The sequence below is a fragment of the Mastigoproctus giganteus genome, chromosome 5 (assembly GCF_048544385.1).
Source record: "Mastigoproctus giganteus isolate SK-2022 chromosome 5, ASM4854438v1, whole genome shotgun sequence".
In the NCBI taxonomy this organism is placed as follows: domain Eukaryota; kingdom Metazoa; phylum Arthropoda; class Arachnida; order Uropygi; family Thelyphonidae; genus Mastigoproctus; species Mastigoproctus giganteus.
The window spans coordinates 218,169,893-218,187,447 of NC_143579.1; the positions used below are offsets into that span (position 1 = coordinate 218,169,893).

At 33.4% G+C, this 17,555-nt stretch overlaps 1 protein-coding gene across 7 annotated transcripts in view; it reads left to right on the top strand.

Annotated features, from left to right (window-relative positions):
* Positions 1–779: 779 nt before the first annotated feature.
* brm (ATP-dependent helicase brm) overlaps positions 780–17,555 on the top strand; it is a 714,323-nt gene continuing 697,547 nt past the window's right edge. For 5 of the 7 annotated variants that reach the window (XM_090374383.1, XM_090374382.1, XM_090374385.1 and 2 more), the window contains exons 1-4: positions 780–883; positions 10,707–10,754; positions 10,842–11,004; positions 15,579–15,720. In XM_090374383.1, the coding sequence (XP_090230509.1) occupies positions 10,895–11,004; positions 15,579–15,720 (252 nt within the window). In that variant the 5' untranslated portion in view covers positions 780–883; positions 10,707–10,754; positions 10,842–10,894. Of the gene's footprint in view, positions 884–10,706; positions 10,755–10,841; positions 11,031–15,578; positions 15,721–17,555 lie in introns of all 7 variants that reach the window. The other 2 variants (XM_090374387.1, XM_090374388.1) reach the window with 2 other exon arrangements.

Here is a 17,555-nt window from a genome sequence, read left to right on the forward strand (position 1 = left end):
AAACTGGGGTTTTATCGTTCAGCAAAACAGGAAATCGACCAGAGAACATATGAAATTTGAAGACACAAATATGTTTATGTAATCGACTACAGGTAACCCATATAATAATTTGATTTTTTTTTTTTTTTTTTTTTGTGTGATTAGCACAGTAGCTATAATGTGCTTCATTGGTTATAGAAGACTCGAATTCTAAACTCGTTAATCAGTAACACAGTTGGTAGAATCGTCATACTCCCTACACTGGGTGTAAAAGTTCTGAGTTCGAATCCCGTCGTTGATATGAGGAATTTTTATGGGCCTTTTCCACAACGTGGCTGAGTTAGTTGGTCTCAGGCGAGTGTAGTATGGTTTTCATCCAGACAACAGAAAATCGACTACCGAACAAACGAAATTGACAGACACTATATACGGAACCATATGGCCTTAGTCGTTGATGGCCGTAAAACTCTACAACAGCAGCAACAGCAACAACAATTTGCGGTTACTTTTGCATATACCAGGGGTGGTCAATGAGTCGATCGCGGATTTAATTTCGGTCGATCACGACGAATTTTAAATATACAATCATCTCTCGATTTTTGCACCTTGTGCAATGAAATTTTTGAGATGGTAGATCGCGGCACATTTTGAAGGAAAAAAGTAGATGGCATCACAAATTAAGTTGGCCGCTCCTGGCTTAACTGTAAGTTAAAATAATAAATAAATAAAGAAGAAAAACTAAACACTACAATTGTGGCTCACAAGAGGGCAATACTTGTTTCGTTGTCATTGAATGGTCGCCATCATAGTTATGTACATTCAGGAAATATGGCATACAAGAAAATAAGTTTAGAAATATTGTTATTAACACACAGATTAGACCTCGTTAACTGAAATTTAAAAGGTATTTTTTGCAATTAATATTTTTTCTTGCATAAGAGTTATAAATTTGGGTTGGATATATATCTTTAATTTAGAAAAAGTTGTCTTCGTTTTTTAGCACCATTCAAAAATGTATGCATGTTTTTTATGTGTTGTGTGTTTTATTGTATTTGTTGAAACTGGAATACCTACCTGTATATTTGTATATGTCACAATGTTAATTAGGAGATTTCTTAAAGGTTCTCTAAGTGCTATTAAATATGCAGGCGTTGTCCCAAATTCTCGAGACCAGCTGTGGTTTTAAGCGTATATTAAGCTGAATGTTTCGGTTCTGTATGGGAAGGGGAATACTCCAAAAGCTACTGTTACCACCCTCTCAGTTGTCATTACACCTTCTCTCTCTGAATATATATATTTTATGTGTTTATGTATAAAACAAAAACGAGCATTTCCATTAGGATGTTTGTAATCCTCTTTCTTCTCCCCACCACTATTAGGAAGTTTAAATAAAACCTTCGTTTTTATTGAATATAGGTGTATTTTTTTTTAAATTGCCAATGCACATTTAAACAGTAATACAATGATTGTAATTTTAATTAATATTATGGTGTGCATAAATTAAATTTTATGGAAACATTTTAGACTAATCTAGATAGGCATTAAATGTATGACCATAAAAAGTTCACAAGAAAGTTAACAGTGAAAAAATTTTTTTTAAATAATAGTATGTAAATATTGTTTAATGTCTGTGTGACATCTGACGTCCTACTCTTGATATCTTACTTGACCATGACAGGTAAGGCATAGTCTCATTTTGTACAGCAGTGAGCAAACTACATTTGCTATTTAGTGCATCATTACTTTGCTATAAGCTGCCTCAAAATATGGTTTCAATATGGGTAATAGCATACATTTTAAATAAAAAGCAATATTCTTTATTTAGAGTAGTGCAATACTGAAGAAATTTGTGGTGAACTCTTCACAATATGAGATCAGTGTACTAAATAGCAAACCTAGTTTGTTCATTGTTATGTACAAAATGAGGTCGTGCCCTTCTGCAGCAATGCTTTATAGTTGTATCAGGAGGCTTTCCCCATAAATTTACTTGAGAAACTGGTTGTTATTTAATAACAGATATACAGGGTGTTTCAGTTAAATGTTTCAGAACTTCTAAGAGGGGTAGGGTGCATCCCGAAAGAGGGGTAGGGACAACTAAGAGGGGTAGGGACAACTCGAAATCATATAGCAATGTGGGGTCGGAAATGCTTTCCTGAAGCGGTGTTGTACACAGAAGCACCATAAAGAAAAGAGACCGTAAGTGAGAAATCGTTTTAATAATACATGAAAAGAAGCAAAAGGTACATGGATTAAAGTAAGTGTTCGAAGTTTCTTCCACGGGCTACAATGCACGCCTCACATCTCCGACGCATGGACATCCGAACATTCTGGAATACTCCAGGCGAATTTCGAATTTCTTCGGCAGCTACTGCGATTCTTGCAACCAGCTCCTCAGCATTGTCAACAGGGGTGTCATAAACTAGCGATTTCATATGACCCCAGAAATAAAAATCAAGACATGATAGGTCGGGTGACCGAGCAGGCCAACGCACGGGACCACCACGTCCGATCCACTGTTGACCAAATGTGACATCCAGGTAGTTACGAACATCTCCGCTATAATGGGCAGGGGCTCCATCATGTTGGAACCACATTGTCTGTTGCGTCGATGCAGAAATCTGTTCATCTCTCAAAAGTTGTGGCAATACTTGCTGCAGAAAGATCAAGTAGATAGGTCCGGTTAGACGACACGGTAACAGGTAAGGTCCAATGAGGTGATCTCCCATAATACCGGCCCATACATTGACCGAAAATCGAATCTGTGCTGCACGACGTCGTATTGCATGTGGGTTCTCGACCGCCCAGATATGGTCGTTATGCGTGTTGAAAATTCCTTCCCTTGTGAAGGATGCCTCATCGGAAAACAACACTTCAGCAGGAAAAAGGGGATTTGTAGCACATTTTCCAAGGTACCACTGTGCGAAAGCAATACGAGGTACATAATCCTCCGGTTGCTGTGTCTGGACACACTGCACGTGAAACGGATGCATGTCTTGTTCTCGGAGAATCCTCCAGACGCTGCAATGGGAAACCCCGACTGCGTTTGCTAGACTTCGTGTACTCGTTCTTGGATTCCCCTGTACATGCTGCAGCACATTCTGTTTGACGGCTGGAGTCCGTGCTGTTCTTACCCTGTCCCTGTCAGCTCTTTCAAATGAACCTCTCTCAGCTAACCTCTGGTGCAGTCTTGCAAAGAAATTATGACTGGGAATACGCCTCGTCGGATATCGTTCCGCGTACAAACGCTGTGCGGCTGGCCCACTACAATTTGCATCCCCGTACGCCAAATGCATATCGGCTAACTCTGCGTTCGTGTAATCATCCATCCTACTAACTTGGCGTTCTTGTTCAAGAAATTCGAAATTGGCCTGGAGTATTCCAGAATGTTCGGATGTCCATGCGTCGGAGATGTGAGGCGTGCATTGTAGCCCGTGGAAGAAACTTCGAACACTTACTTTAATCCATGTACCTTTTGCTTCTTTTCATGTATTATTAAAACGATTTCTCACTTACGGTCTCTTTTCTTTATGGTGCTTCTGTGTACAACACCGCTTCAGGAAAGCATTTCCGACCCCACATTGCTATATGATTTCGAGTTGTCAGGATGTACCCTACCCCTCTTAGAAGTTCTGAAACGTTTAACTGAAACACCCTGTATAGATTATAGCAGAACTTATGGATACCGTACCTGAACCTTTCACACTTTTCTTGTGGCTTGACCATGATTTAAATTTTCATATGTGACCTGTCTATTCAAAACACTGTCAGTGACATGATTACCCTCAATATTATATATACTTTTTTTTTTTTTGGGGGGAATAAACTTATTATGACATATGAATTATTGAATATGCACCAGTGCTGTACATGGTTTTAAAAACAAACCAAAGTTTGTATAAGGGGCATTATCATACAACAGCTCATCATGAAATCTTTCACAGTCATTGCCTGTTTTTAATACTTTGAATAAGCAACTGTTCTCCAACAGAAGAGTTTATTGTTAATTTCTTTTAAGTATCCAGACAGCTGTTTCAGGTTGGTTGACTCCTCATTGGTGGGCAGGCAAGTACCCACATGTCACAGGTAACAACCCACTTGTGATTCGTTTACACGATATGAGAGATGCTATCTTTCATATTGGGTAAATAAGTTGTCACTAATGAAAATAACAACTAATTTCATTAGTGAAATTTATTGATGCTAGGTTAAACACACATACTGTGTGTTTAACTATGCTGATGCAGAAACTATGCTGATTGTTGTACCAGTTCCAAGATACTTATAAGGGTGAGTTTCAGGTTGTGTGACATGCCATGTGCAGTCACTTAAATCTTTTATCCTACCCATTCTTGCATGGAATAACACAAATACAGCATCCCTCTGTATATGTCCACCTGCTTTATATCGTATGGTATGAGCACCAAGATGCTATTACTGATGGGGAAAGTTCTACAGTAAGGAAAATAGACAAACAATGTTGAATTTTAAAAAAGCAGAGTAGAACATATGACTGTACTGTTAATAAATGGGGAGATGCTGAATTGTGAAGTTTTTTAATTTTTTACCCTCAAAGTTTTGAGTTGAATATGCAATAAAAAATATCACTTGCACTGGAAATGATTTCTGTGAAGTAAACAAACTACACCATAAATGACTATTAGGATTTATCTCTATTACCCCTTTCCCAGAACCAGAACCCAAGAGTAAAGATGGCTATATCCAGATTTATTCCTCCATGGGGCTTTTAAAAAAGCCAATACAAGTCAGAAAGCCAATACAGCGAAAGTCAATATATTTTAAACAGGAGTGTTGTAAACACGAAAAAATGCATGGCACTTCATAGGATTAATCATGGGACCAGAAGGCATATTATAATATGAGTTTAATGTACACACACGCATGCATGCACGTACACAATTTTGTTATACATTTATATTATAAACATTTTTCTCATTTCATACAATGAAGTTATATTTTGGCACTAGAAAATATATTAGAGATAAGAAAAAAATTTATTTTTGTACATGTTCACAATTGTTAATACATATACATTTTATGTGATACAAACTAAACAATTATTCAAAAGAATTATTTTGAATATTGGAGAAAATATTGGCACCATTCCTGATAATGTTATGTGGCATTATGATGCTCTTGATTGATTCTGGAACATCACCCTTAAAAGAAAAACACATCATTATAAAAAAGTGTTTTTTTTTTTTTTTTTTTTGCTTTTTTGTCAATTTGAAAATGGCCTTTTAATTATTATTTATATAATTTACTGAGTGGTATGAGGTTGTCTTTCATTTTTTATTATTACCCTCCTTACCCCAATTTCCTGCTTTTCATCCTGGCAAACCCCCTCTTTCAAAAAGCAGTTTTCAGAAAAATATACATAATGAATATAAAGAACCAAATTATAAATGCTGTCCTTGCAGATTTATTACCCATTATTCATAGCCGAGTGGTCAGGAGCAGGAGTGTAGTAGGACATGCTCTTTGAGTAGACTGGGGTTCAAGCCCCTGACTGCTAAATACAGTCAATCTGCCAGCCCGCACTGGATCAGCATTGGCAGATTATGGTACATTTCCCTAAACATGAATCGTTCAGGAGGCTTCCATGCTGCAGTGGATTGATTGAAAATAAAACAGCTGTAGTTTACCTTTTTTTTTTTTTTTTTAATTCATACTCCTACCTGCCTTTTAGGGCAGGTGACGGAATGAATTATGGTTGATGTATTGGGGGATGATATTACCACTCCATCTAATTCCAAAAAAAAAAATCCTTTTTGTGTGGCATCTAACAGATGTCAAACAAGTGACTGGAGTATATATGGAGGATATGATCTTATTTCCAAATTTAAAACAATTTAACAAAAATTAATATAGGTGACATCTGTCAGATGCTAAGCAGCAGTTAAAAGGTCAAGGCTTTATAAAGTTGGGTAAACTTAATGGCAAGGGCATAATTAGTTCTCAGGTGACACATACAAATGGTCATAAATATATTTTGAAATTATTTGAAAAAAGCAGATCATAAATTTTAAAAAATTGCAAAGGAATTGAAAAAAAAATTGTAAAAATCTATAATTGTTGCTTCTTATTTTATGTAATATCATCGACATCTATTTATGTATCATTTGATTCAGTTTCATCAGCTTCTGAATCTGATTTGAATTCCAAAGAATTTTGACTGTTTTATGCCAAAATCAGATAGCACTGACATGCACGATCTTCCTCTATGATTTAAGTCTATTTTTGTGCTGTTATCCATTATTAGATCCTCATTTATGTGATCTAATTGAGGTGTATAAAGTCTTGAATGGATTGAGCAAGCTCAATGCTGGGATTCTGAGATTCTTCCTCTTGCTCAGTTTACTCACCTGAAGGGCATAAATTCAAATTGAGGAAAGACAATTGTAGAATAGATGTGCGGAAATTCGTCTTTAGCCAGTGGATGGTTGATAGTTTGAACAAACTTCCATCTGTTGTAGTGGAGGTCAGCAATTTAAATATTTTTTTTTTTTTTTTTTTTTGGCTGATGCTATATAAGCTTGTTTTCTTGCATCCTATGCCCTACTAATGCTAAACTGTCCCTAAAATTACTTGGAAATGCAGATAGAGGTAGCAGCACTCACTTGGGGCTCACTCATAAAATGTGTGCATAAGTAAGTCACATTACTAAAATTATCTTTTCTCAGTTTAAATTTGCATTTAGCCAAAGATTAAATGAATGTTGGAGTAAGCTCTCATCTAGCCTTCTGGAGATGAGAAGTTGATTTGAATTTAAAGTTTGATCGGACAGATACTTGGAAAATATACATATATGAAGTGAAGGAAAGTAATGTGGATTACTTTTTTATGGCTGATATTGCATAAGTATTTTTGTCTTGCATAATTTTGCCAGTATTAATTCAGTTATCTTCTGATTTTTGAATGCCCTGTGTACCCTCAGAAGTGGTTTGTAAATCAGATTTTGTAAATTGGAAGCTTTTTTTTTTCTGTATGATATACAAGGTTGGATCACAAAATTATTTCTTTTTTGATTTTCTAACGGGTATAATAATTTCCGGATAATTACACATTGAATTTTCCAAAATAATAAACCTTGACCATTTGCATAACTACCTGTTATATACCGTATTTTCTTGAATATCCCATTGCACATTTTTTTTAAAAATGTAGAATTAAAAATTATGGTCCTGCTTATTCAATTTTAAGCGTGGTTTTCTCCTAAGGCTATGTATACGGCCACACTAGCAAATTAAAATGCTGTTTTGATTAACTTCACTGTTTTTAATTTGCCTGTCTAGCTATAGCCTAGAAGAAGTATTTTTATTGCTCATATTTATTAAAATGTGATCTGGACACAAAATAAATTCACATTAAAAATTTCTTTTCCTTTTTCATGTCTTTAGAAATGGAGTGCATGATTTACTCAAGGGAAGGGGTTTTTGGAAAAATATAGTAATTTGAAAAAGTTTCTTCAAAGTCTTTTGAAAGTTGATTTGTGTTGGTTTGTAGTTGCTATAACTTCTCTGGAAAGTCTTCATCCCTTTAATGATTTATTTAATTTGGAGAAAAAATAAAAATCACACGGTGTGAGGTGAGTAAGGAGGATATTGTAAGACAGTTACAGTGTTTGGAAAGGTATTCAGAAATTATTTTTGCACAGTCAACTAGAATATTGTCATGGAGTAATTTACAATTTTTCATTAATTACTGATCAGGCCTTTTATTTCTGATTGCATCTCACAAGGGCTTAATGATTTCTGATGTATATAGTATTATTAAACAGTATTACCTTCTGCTGTAAATTCATTAATTGTGCCTTTATAGTCAAAATATAATTCTAGCATAACTTTACCTGTAAATCTATCAATCTGATTTTTTTTTTCCCTGGAGGCATTAAAACAGTCTAAGAAGATATACTATACTCACAATGAAAAGGCTTTCAGAATTTTTTTTTTTTTTTTTTGTGTTTAACTTTTATTCTTATATACAGAGTGACCTTGTGCTCTTGGTCAAAATTTTATTACTGTGTGACCTCCAAGCCATTTAATACATTACTAAATTAACTGAATGTATCCAATTTTACCAGCAGTAAACGTTAATGCAATTACTAACTTATTGCTGATAAAATTGGGTGCATTCAGTTAATTTAGTAATGTATTAAATACATTACTAAAATACAATAAACCCCTACTATTTATGGTTTTGATTATTTGCAGGCCATATCTTATAGCGTACCTATTTAACATTGTTAGTTTTGATTATTTATGAATAGTCTCTACTAGCATATATTATATTTCTAGCATATATATATATATATATATATATATATATATATATATATATATATATATAATTAATTCAAATTAAATTCAATTGAATCAAAGAATAGACAGAAAAAATGATTACAAAAATAAAAAGAAAATAGTAGAGCAAACATGCAAAAACCACAACATGTTGCATGTATTTAACTATAAAATGTAAGGTAAAAATATTATATGTATGCCAGTAGAGTGGCCGACCAGTGAAGAGAAAATGTTTTTAACAAATAAAACAGCAGTAAACACAAGAATAATGAGGAATAGAGTACTGTTGGAGAAACAATCCTAATTAATTTAGAAAAATTTCTTTTTTCTAAATTAATTAGGATTAGTTAGCTACTAATTAAAAGAAATTTAGTAGCGCCTACTCGGCTAAGCACCAGTTTCCGAATTATGTGAAATATCACTATATGCAATCATAATCTGAAAATAATATCGAATCGAACAGTAAAGACTGACAATTATGCCCCATCTCGTCGGAGGACCACGAGGCCATAATAGTCAGGGAGACACTTCAGGGGAAACAAATAAATGCCACAACAGAATGATGCCCACATCAAGCTATCAAGCTGCCGAAGCAATATATTTGCAAAACGGTGGTCTTTATGCAGTGTAAAAATAATGGGACAGAAAAGATACTCACATGGAGAAAACCAAAGTACTGAACAAACAAAGCAACGGCAAAACTTATATATCTGGAAATTTTATATATGTGTATATATATATATATATATATATATATATATAAAAACTGAAATTTGTGAGTAATATGGCAATGTGTTATCTTATCTCATTTTATTTTATATTTTATCTCATTTTATCTCATTTTATTTTATATTTAATATCATTTTATCTCATTTCCTTTTATACTTGTTCTTTATAGTAGTTTTACCTCATCTCTTTTTAACTTCTCGTGTGTACCGTAAATTCAATAATAACAGCTTTCTCCTACACTCTTGCAATTTATCACTATTGATACATTATGTTTGTATGGTTAGTTTTGCCTAAGCAGTGTCCTGTACATGGTAACTGAGATTTCACTTTCTCTTTTTCTCTCCAATCCTTGTTCATTATTTATTATATATATATATATAAAACTGATATTAAATATTAAATCAAACTAATGCCAGTAGCATGGCAAAAATGATAAATTAAACATAACGATTAATAAACAGGGAGGAAGAAGAATAGATAACAGGACTAAAAATTGCAGTAGAAAATCTCCAAATAATTTAGAAAATCCAATTAAAAATAAATCAGTTTTAAAATTTATAGCCAATTACATAAGAATTTAGTGGCACCCCCCCCCCCTCGTAAGGTGCCAGTTCCAAATTACTTGAAATACCACAAATAGAGACTAAACTAACTAGAATAAAATAAAACCAAAATAACAAAAATAGACTGACCATTATGCCCCATATCAGTGGAGGACCACAAGGCCAATAATGGTCAGGGAATCACTGCATTTCAATCGTTAGACAAATCGCTGCAAAGGCGAACCGATTGAAGGATCAGTCCGCCATCCGATACCCTGTTCGAATCACCAATGCAGAGGATTTGAATAACGGTGGTCCTTATGCAGCGAAAAATTAAAATATAGAACAGACGGAACAAAAATAAAAATATAGAACACTCCAGAGCAGAGCCACGCCACTGACACAATGTAAGCTTAACTAGCTTATATAGACAAATAAGATACTATAGATGGCGGTATGGGTGCAGCATTAGCACACACATATATATATATTTTTTATTATTATTTTTTCTTAAAATAAACATGGTACATAAAAGACACATTAATGCTTGTTTATCCTGAGCAGTTGCTGTGATTTTTTTAAGAAAGGTTCCCCCTCCCCTTTCCATAAGCCTTAATATTTGTGGTGATTTTCAGGAATGTATTCCCTGCACTGCAAATATGAAAGGTTTACTCTATGCTTTATACAAAAATACCTTTAAAGCTAAGAACCAAACCTTCCACTCCCATAGACTCTTAACTTCTCTGTTAGTGGATTTGCCTTTTGCAGACATCTTTGAGAATGTAACTTCTGCAAACAGTGAGGTCCCACTATATTTATTTATTTATTATTTATTTTAAATTTATTTTTCTGAAATTTCCTGGTAATCTTGATGTGTTTTCAGATAAATATCAGGAAAAAGAATTTTCTAAGATTAGCAAGAAAATGCCATAGCAGCAACACATTTTAGGGGGAAAAATGCACACCTGCGCACCCACACTTTTTTGTATTGTATTGTATATTTATGTATGGTATACATAAAATAGATACACATTGAAATTTTACAAAATTGTACTGCATTGTGTTATAATATATATACAGTATATGTTCAATACATAAACATCAAAAGTATTTCATTCTCATTTCACTTTACTTTCAGATCATATCTTGGGAGTTGCCGAAGTTGATTAAAAAGTTTTAAATAGAGGTATCAAAAAAATTCTTGTTCGTAAAATCAAAAGTTTATAAATTAGGAAGATTACTATACTAAATTTATTTTTTATTTTTTTTTTAGAAACTTCAAATTGATAAAGAACCTTTGGCATAATTCTCTTGGTCCCTGACTGAATGTTGGTTGCTGGCAGGCAGTTTCGGCAAGTCATTTATTCATTGCACATGGTGTGCAACCTCTCAAACAGCAAGTGCTCTGTTTTCATGATAGCATGCAATATTCGCAGGTTAGATTGACACCCATATTACATAGGTAACGCCAAATGTTATCTTCTCATTATCTAATGTTACCTTCTCATTATCTAATGATTTGTCAGTTATTGCATGTGGGTTTTCCTAAATCCACACAAGTTATGCATATTAACAGCACCATAAAAGTGGGCTTTTTTGGACCATAAAATGCAATCTAGCCATTCTTGGTCATGTAAAAGTTGGGCAAATACACAGGTATGCAAAATTCAGACAGACTTCTAGGTTGAAGCGCAACAACCTCTTGAACTGTTTTGAACTTAAAAGGTTGTAGTTTAAGGATTTTATAATTTTTTTTATTGAGATGTTTGGGCATCTTTCCTTCTCTCTTATATTGCATTGCATTCTTCTAAGAGTGAAGTTGAGAATAATTTGTTTATAGTTTGGTTAATCTCAGCAGTGGCTTCTATCTGTATCAAGGTCAACCTTTTCATTCATTTTCAGTAATGCATCTAGTCTGTTCAAACTTTAATATCAGTGCCTTCAAGGATTGAGTTGAGCAAGGACTTTTTTTTCTTCATTCTTTGTTCTCTACTATAGATTTTTAGTTATGCATATTAACTACTTTTTTTTTCTTTTTTTTTTGTCTTGTTGCCTGGCATTATTACCATTTTGATTATAACAAAATAGTAATAATATTAGAGAAGTGTTCTTCTGGAAAGAGCATCACTTTGAACTGCAAATTCTGCTGTTTTAACTCCCCCTCCTTATATGCAAACATAGCATATATTTATCTTGAAACATTCTTAGTAAAATATATATATATATATTATATATATACAAACTAATTTGCATAACATTGGTTGATTGTGCACCTTATTTACATATATTTCCTTTTCCTTTGAAGCCCACCCTGAAATTAATTTTGATTTTGTTTTCTTGTATGTATTAATATGTTTATCATATTACTTGTTTTACTATGTTATGTTTACATTGAATGTGAAATTCTTGTAGTCACTTGCTGAATGCAGGGGGGGGGACATTAATTATAAGATGTTAAAGGAGAAGTTAATTTCAAAGTTAATAATACCAAATTTTAAGGAGATAAATAAGACAATAATATAAATAATAACAAATAAGACAATAATAAGATAATAAATAAATAGGAGATAAATGGTCTCCTTTCAAGTATAAAGTTATCACAAATGATTGAAACGGAATGACTGGAAGAAATTTTTAGAAGTGAAAACTTCCAGAAAACCACTGAGGTGATGTCTCCTTAAGTGGTCTAAGGAATAAAATAGTAAGTAAGTAGTAAAACAGTAATGGAGTGGAATCAGAGGAGCTTTTTTTTTTCATATTTTATTTTTAAAGGTTGTGCTTGCCATTATTTGAGCTTGAAGTCCCCCCCCCCCCCCGCTACTTAATTTATATATGTTCGGATTCTACTTTTTACTATTTTTCTGCGATATTCCACTTGATTTTATCACTTCTATAACAATGTTTCATTTTAACTAAGTTTTTGTGTTTGAGTTAGCATGTGATCACACTCTAATTATATGTCTTTGCTGCTTCCTGCAGTTTTGCCCAGTTTAGCAAATCTGTTTTGTGTGACTTTTATCTCTTACATTTCCTTGAATTGATCATTTGTCTTTTCTCTATCAAAATTTGTATTATATTTGTGATAACTTTACACCAGTAGAGAACTTTATGTCAGTAAGACTTATCTTACTGGCCCTTTGAGTTTTTCACCTCTGGAATTTTTTTCTAGTTATTCTTCTGTACTTTTGGTACAGAAGACTTTCATTCCTATTTTTAATATCTATACCTATATTTTTTGATTCAGTTCACAGTTCCTTAAACTTTCAGCTTTGTTCCTTGTGCATGATATTGCATCTCAGTTTTATTCTTTGCTGTGTTTATATAATTTTATTGTTTGACAATGATGTTTCTAGTCTATTTCAGTCTCAGGTATATTTTTATATTTTCACATGACCTCAGTAAGTCATATTTGGCTGGTTTCCTGCACTTTTTTCTTATTGCCTGGCACTCTTTTTATTCATCACATTTCAAAATTCTCACTTATGTTTTTTCTTTTAAAATTCTATCATCATTTTGGTTATTTTATACCTAGTAATTACAATGCAGCTTTCATTATTTGAAGTTTGAAATAAAATTATTTTATATTCTATCCCCACTAGAGGCACTATCTGTAAGTATTTATATATGTATGTGCACATTTTCTTAGTTCATTTTTAGTTTCAGTTACTGCCCTGGTCAGGAATGTGTTTTCTTACTGGTTATTGTAGTGTAGGGGCAATAGTTACTCAGTTTAGGCCTTTCTGAGTCAAGGGGGGGCTTATCGAAGCACTGTTTTTCTTTTGCCTCTGTAGTTCCCTGAAGCAATGGGGCACTGGTTAGTGAATTTCTCTTTCTTTCTGTATCTTCCCAGGTCTGTGCATGTATTTATTATTTTTTTAGATTTGCTCTTTATATATATTGTACAAACTCTGTTTCCACTGCACTCAGCATAATTCTGCTCTGAATTAATTTTGGTTTGTGATAGCTTTAGACCACTCAAGGAGATGTATCATCTTGCTGATTTTCCATTTTTTTTTCACTTCTGAAAATTTCTACCAATCATTTTGTTTAATTCACTTAATTTGTTTGATAATTTCTTTCAAACAAATTTATCAAATATGTTTGAAAGAAATTTCAGTGTCAATGTCAACTCAACATGTCTCACTGGCACGATTAAGTTTTCTCCTTCTCCTAATTACTCTATATTATTTTAAGGGTGGACTTCTTAAAATTTGGTATTATTAATTTTAGGTTTCCCCTCCCCAATTCAGTCAGTGACTGCAAGAATTCTACATTTGAAATATTTACATATTTTTTGTTAAGTTGCTTTATGACCACCCTATACAGGTATACTTCACTTAATGATGGTTAGTTTCCTTGAAATTCTGCCATTAAGTGAATGGCAGTTTCTCATATACTTCTATGTTAAAATGATAAATATATTCCTTGAAAAAAAAATTAAGTAGTAAATTTTAAGAATTCTACATTTGAAATATTTACATATTTTTTATTAAGTTGCTTTATGACCACCCTATACAGGTATACTTCACTTAATGATGGTTAGTTTCCTTGAAATTCTGCCATTAAGTGAATGGCAGTTTCCCATATACTTCTATGTTAAAATGATAAACATATTCCTTGAAAAAAAATTAAGTAGTAAATTTTAAATATAAGTTGTTGGAGTTGCAATGCAGTAATAGGGAAAGAAGTGGACCTGCTTATTTTGCATAAATGACTTATAACAACTGCCTGGCTAATAATAATAAGAGATTGACACTTCATTCATCATTGTTTTATTTAACATAAAACCATCTCCATTAGCCCTATAACCATTGAAGAAAGGAAAATTGTAGAATAAAATCTGTTTCTCCTTCATGTTCTCATCTTTCTCAGCAAAAATAGCCATTGTTGGAGTTTATAAATGGTAAAAGTTTCTGATGCCCTTGTTTCTTATTAATTTTGTAAGCTACAGCATTAGCATTTCTTCACCCTTATCTTGCATTTTCTGATATTCAAATATTCAAGTTCAAAGCGTTCTTCAGTAATGAGATCTTCATGTGATTCATGTAAATTGACTAAACCAGCCTTCTCAGTTATTCAAGCCATATTCCACCCCCCCTTTGAATTTAATCAGTTCATAGTTTTCTACCAGCGCTATTCACGTTTCATGTCTTAACTTCTTTCCCTGCTGCTGCTTCCTTTCAGGGCCATTTTGGATTTTTTTTTTTTTTTTAAATGGTCTGTTAAGTGAAGTAAACTGAAGCAAAGTCATAAATGAAACAAGTAGAATACAGACCATGTATTTTGTAAATGTACAAGTAAAAATGCATATAGATCACCTTTTACTTATTAAATGATGCTTCCATTTGGTGATAAATGTTGCAGTGATGATTTATTCTTTACTCAGGCTGGAATGCTGCTGTTTGGCAGTGTGCTTTTTAATATTTTGAGAAATTATTTTTAAGTTTTTATGCCGGTGTGAGAGATGTCAAACCAAATCTTAGTGTTAATTTTCAAGTGTTATGATGAAATGTCATTAAGTGAGGTATACCTTTATAATGTTTAAAAGAAGTTCAGAAAAAATCTGTTTCATAGTAACAAAAGTTGTCTGAAATTAATTTAGTACATAATACACAAGTTAAAAACTTAGTGTTACGATGTATTCAGCATATCAACTAAAGTGAAACTTTCAGATTAAAGAAAATCTTATAAACAATGAAGATTACTTATAAGTAATGTAAATAATACTTAGTATTATTTGCATTACTTAGAGGTGTGTTGCTTTTTTCTTATTGTTTTTTTTTTTTATTTATATTGGTATCCTTCAAGTTGTGCTGTTTTACATATATGCAGATTGTATTGTTGGGAACTTTTTTGTAAATGTATTTTTAGTTAACATTTTAAGGAATTATTAAAAAACTGTAAATTTGGAAAAGTATATATCCTGAAATGCATTAATTGTGTAACTCGAAGGATGCCACTGATAATGATAAACTGGAAGAAAAAAAATTACAATTATTTTTCTTCTTAGCTACATTATGTCTTCTGGTGAGGAAAGCATTATGTGTCCTCCTTCAGGTGGAATGCCTCCACAGCAGACACAAGCTGTGCAGCAGCAGCCAACACAACAGCAGTCTGCCTATCCGCCTGATAATCTTCACATGCTTCAAAAGGTATTTTTGATTTTTCTGATTATCACTTAAGTATATTTAAGGAAACATAGTATTTTTCTTGCTAATGGATGATAAAACTAATTTTGTTGATACAATTCCATTGTATAGAGAGATGAATATACAATGTAACTTGTCTCAAAATTGTTTAGTCTGGAATATACTATCTATACTAAAGAAAAAATAATTGAAAAATATATATCTGAATAATCAGATATATATTATTAAGTTAAGAACTTTATTAAGACACTGATGTTGAAGCTTACTCTCATTAATGAATTATACTGCATTTTGAAAAAAATTCACTGATGTTTTCTAAGAAAAGGATGTTTCTGAATCATTTCCTAATGCTGATTTCAAAAATACTTCCATTTGTTTCCATCACATAGACCAGTTAGTTTAACTTCTGTTCCTGGTAAAATAATGGAGTCACTGGTTAAAGATGCATTGCAGGATCATCTAGACAAGACTGCAGCAATAATTCAGACACATCATGGGTTTGTTAAGGGAAAGTCTTGTCTGACAAATTTGATAGGATATTATGATGTGGTTACAAAGGAACTGGATGCAAAAAATAATTTTGATATCATATATTTGGATTTCAGGAAAGCTTTTGACACTGTTGCGCATGGAAGACTATTGTACAAATTGGTGCAGAATGGTATTAAGGGTAAGTTGCTACAATGGATAAAAGGATGGTTAAGTGGGAGAAGACAGAGGGTGGTAATCAATGGGTGCTGCTCTTCTTGGACTAATGTTATTAGTGGGGTCCCACAGGGTTCGGTGTTAGGTCCACTGTTGTTTTGTATATTTATCAATGATATTGATGAAGGTATATCAGGCTTAATGTCGAAGTTTGCAGATGATACAAAGGTTGGCAGGGTTGTTAATGACAGTAATGGCAGTGTGCTACTGCAACAGGATCTGGATAATTTGGGCAGATGGGCTAAGAAGTGGCAACTGAAGTTTAACCTTGACAAATGCAAAGTACTGCATATGGGTAGAAGTAACCCCAGAGAAACGTACCAACTGTGTGGTACTACACTTAAGGTGGCAGAAAATGAAAAAGACCTGGGAGTAATTGTGCAGGCAGATATGAAGTTTTCTGAGCAATGCAGACAGGCTGCCAGGGCAGGTCATGGGGTTTTGTCAATGATATATAGGAATTTTGCTAGCAGGGAAAAGGAGGTGATTATCCCTCTGTATAAGGCAATGGTCAGGCCACGGCTTGAGTACTGCGTACAGGTCTGGAGGCCTCATTGTAGGAAGAATGTAGATTTACTTGACCGTGTACAGAGAAGGGCAACAAGATTGGTGAGGGGAATGAAGGGATCCTCTTATCAAGAGAGGCTTAAGTTCTCCAAATTGCAGTGGCTAGAGACTAGGCACCTGCACGGTGATCTGATTGAGGTGTATAAGGCCTTGAATGGGTTCAGCATGCTGAATTCTGATGGGATCCTTCCACTTGTTCAGATTACGAACCTAAGGGGGCATAAATTCAAATTAAGAAAGGACAGATGTAGAATAGATGTGCGGAAATTTGCCTTTAGCCAGCGGGTGGTTAATTGCTGGAACAAACTTCCATCTGTCGTTGTGGAAGTTGATAGGTTGAATAAATTTAAGGAGGAACTGGACAGGCATTTGGAGGGAATGTTGTGATTTTTTTTTTTTTTTTTTTTGGCTGATGCTGCATAAGCTCATACACTTGCTTTCTTGCATCACATGCCACTACTACTACTACTACATTAGGTTTCTTCAAAAATCACAAAAGAAAATTTGATTTTTCACAAATTTTTATTAATTTTGGCAGAATTTGTGCATTTAATTTTAACCAAATT